This window comes from Opisthorchis viverrini (assembly GCF_000715545.1).
Source record: "Opisthorchis viverrini unplaced genomic scaffold opera_v5_121, whole genome shotgun sequence".
NCBI lineage: Eukaryota > Metazoa > Platyhelminthes > Trematoda > Opisthorchiida > Opisthorchiidae > Opisthorchis > Opisthorchis viverrini.
Genome location: NW_008751776.1, coordinates 455,675 through 457,726, shown reverse-complemented (window position 1 = coordinate 457,726; position 2,052 = coordinate 455,675). Strand labels below are relative to the sequence as shown.

Here is a 2,052-nt window from a genome sequence, read left to right as displayed (position 1 = left end):
AAAGTGAAGCAATCTTGAGCACTCCGCGTAATGGCTGTGGAGGTCAAATACTTACCTGGTAGCTAATTATGCTGCTGAAGGCCTCTAAACATTGGAAAGATTTGACTTTTTTTTCTAAATCAGCACTCTCTTTTGAATAACCTAATCGCCACGGAGTCACAAACCAAGTACAATAGTATTGAAGGATCACTAGGGTGCCGTTGGTAAAGCTCAGAAATGGTGTGAGCTCTAGCATGCAATCTTGCGGTACACCGCATTTGTCAACAGGGATATAAATATGGTTCGGCTGTCGCAGAGAGCAGCTAATAGGAGTTACGCGTAACAGCTGGCTTAGTTCAGAAAAGAATGCACACATCGTAGATGGCCGGCTCTTTTAGTGGGGCGTTCAGTTTAAAACAATCGAAGGCCTTTGCGAAGCAGACAAGTAACATTCTCCCACACCCAATCCAGATAAATGTTCCAGGCTAAAGACTCAATATTTTGCACCTAAAGCCAAATAAGACTTCCAAAGACACTACACATGCGTGTAGCCCATCAGAGACAAACACTACCATGGATTTCGGCACAATAGAGAGCACAATTCTCGATCTGCTGTTGGCAGGATTTTCCCGTGGGTGCGATGACTCCGTTTTTCCAACACGCTGAGATTTCAAAGGGGTTCAAGAGATTCTGGAACAACTCTGTCAGTGGCGCAACGAGTTCCCCATCCAAGAAGTTGTCGACACCTGCACAAGCTTACTGTGAGGGAGTTTTGCTTGTGTGTTTCAATGCTGCACTGTTGATAACAGTGTAGTGGATACCTCTCCGATTGTGTGGAGCGTTGATGACGTAACGCACTTTGTCGGTGGTGGATTGGAAGAGTAGCTCATTCGCCTATTCTTTAAGAGTAAGCTGCCTTTTAGTTTAGCCTGGTATTTTCCTCGTGAAGATGTCCACTGGGAAGCTCTTAGTTTCCAATGAAATGAGCAAGTAGTTCGGCCTGCTTTCCTTCTCTGATATTTTCCTCGTGAAGATGTCCACTGAGAAGCTCTTAGTTTCCAACGAAATGAGCAAGTAGTTCGGCCTGACAGCCTTTCCTTCTACCCCAATGAGGGAGGTGCAAATAGGTGGCATAGGTGGTTATCCCAAGATGTCTCTACGGTCAAGTACCTACCATACCCGGTCCTGTTCAGTTAAAAACTTTTCTGTCTTTATTCCGGTACAGTTTTCAACCCCACGCGTGTTCTGTGTCAAGGATGCAGGTAAGGGTAGCAAGATTTTTGGTGAAGAATATCCCTGCAGCATTCGCTGACGGAGTTTCCAAGAGCTCACAAGTACAAGGACATGCCAGACATTGTAAGGGTGCACAAACATGGTTTTCGTGACCCAGCAGCAGACATTCGAGTACGTTAATACGTGGCTCACGTGATGAAAGTTCGGACATTGAGTTCCTCTCTAGAAAGCGGTTCGCGATATCTTACAAAAACCCTCCTGAAGAAATTTCTTATTTTTGAGCTTATTACCAAAGCAATAAACTTCAATAATTCTGCGCATGCTTTGTGCCAATTACTGAAAACTTACTGGTTGAAACACAGCTGTATTCGACGAACAATGATGGTTTCGAGAAACCTGCTGTCTCAGTTGAACATTCTCTAGCGATAGCGTCAAGAGGTAACTCCAGTGAATATTGCACATCTGTAGTACACGAAGAATATCCGGAACACAGCCTAGACATTGATGGAGTGACATCAATCCAGCAGTCCCCGCGCTGCTGGGCAATACACGATACGTTCAAGTTTTTTCTTCCGATAATCTGTTTGAAAAATCCAAACTGAGCATTGTGAAGGACGACAAGCTTGCTGAGATCACAGGCTATCTGTAACTGTTCGCCATAGCAAGTTAATTTCCAATCTTTATTGTGATTCGTAACATAAGGCGAACAACACTTACCTGTGGACACAGCTGTGTGAACAAGCGTGACAATTAATGATGTACTGACCACCAGCAGCAATCTAGGTATCATCATTCATCACATTATTTCTCAAGTGGTCATCGTGGGAAGTTCGGATTCGT

The 2,052-nt window shown here is 44.3% G+C and overlaps 1 protein-coding gene across 1 annotated transcript in view; it reads right to left on the bottom strand.

Moving 5' to 3' along the window:
• T265_06014 (hypothetical protein) overlaps positions 1–2,052 on the bottom strand; it is a gene marked incomplete at both ends in the record, with an annotated part of 90,025 nt that extends 87,973 nt beyond the window's left edge. The window contains 2 exons of the mRNA XM_009171173.1: positions 1,561–1,861; positions 1,930–2,052. Coding sequence (XP_009169437.1) covers positions 1,561–1,714 — 154 coding nt within the window. The remainder of the gene's footprint in view (positions 1–1,560; positions 1,862–1,929) is intronic.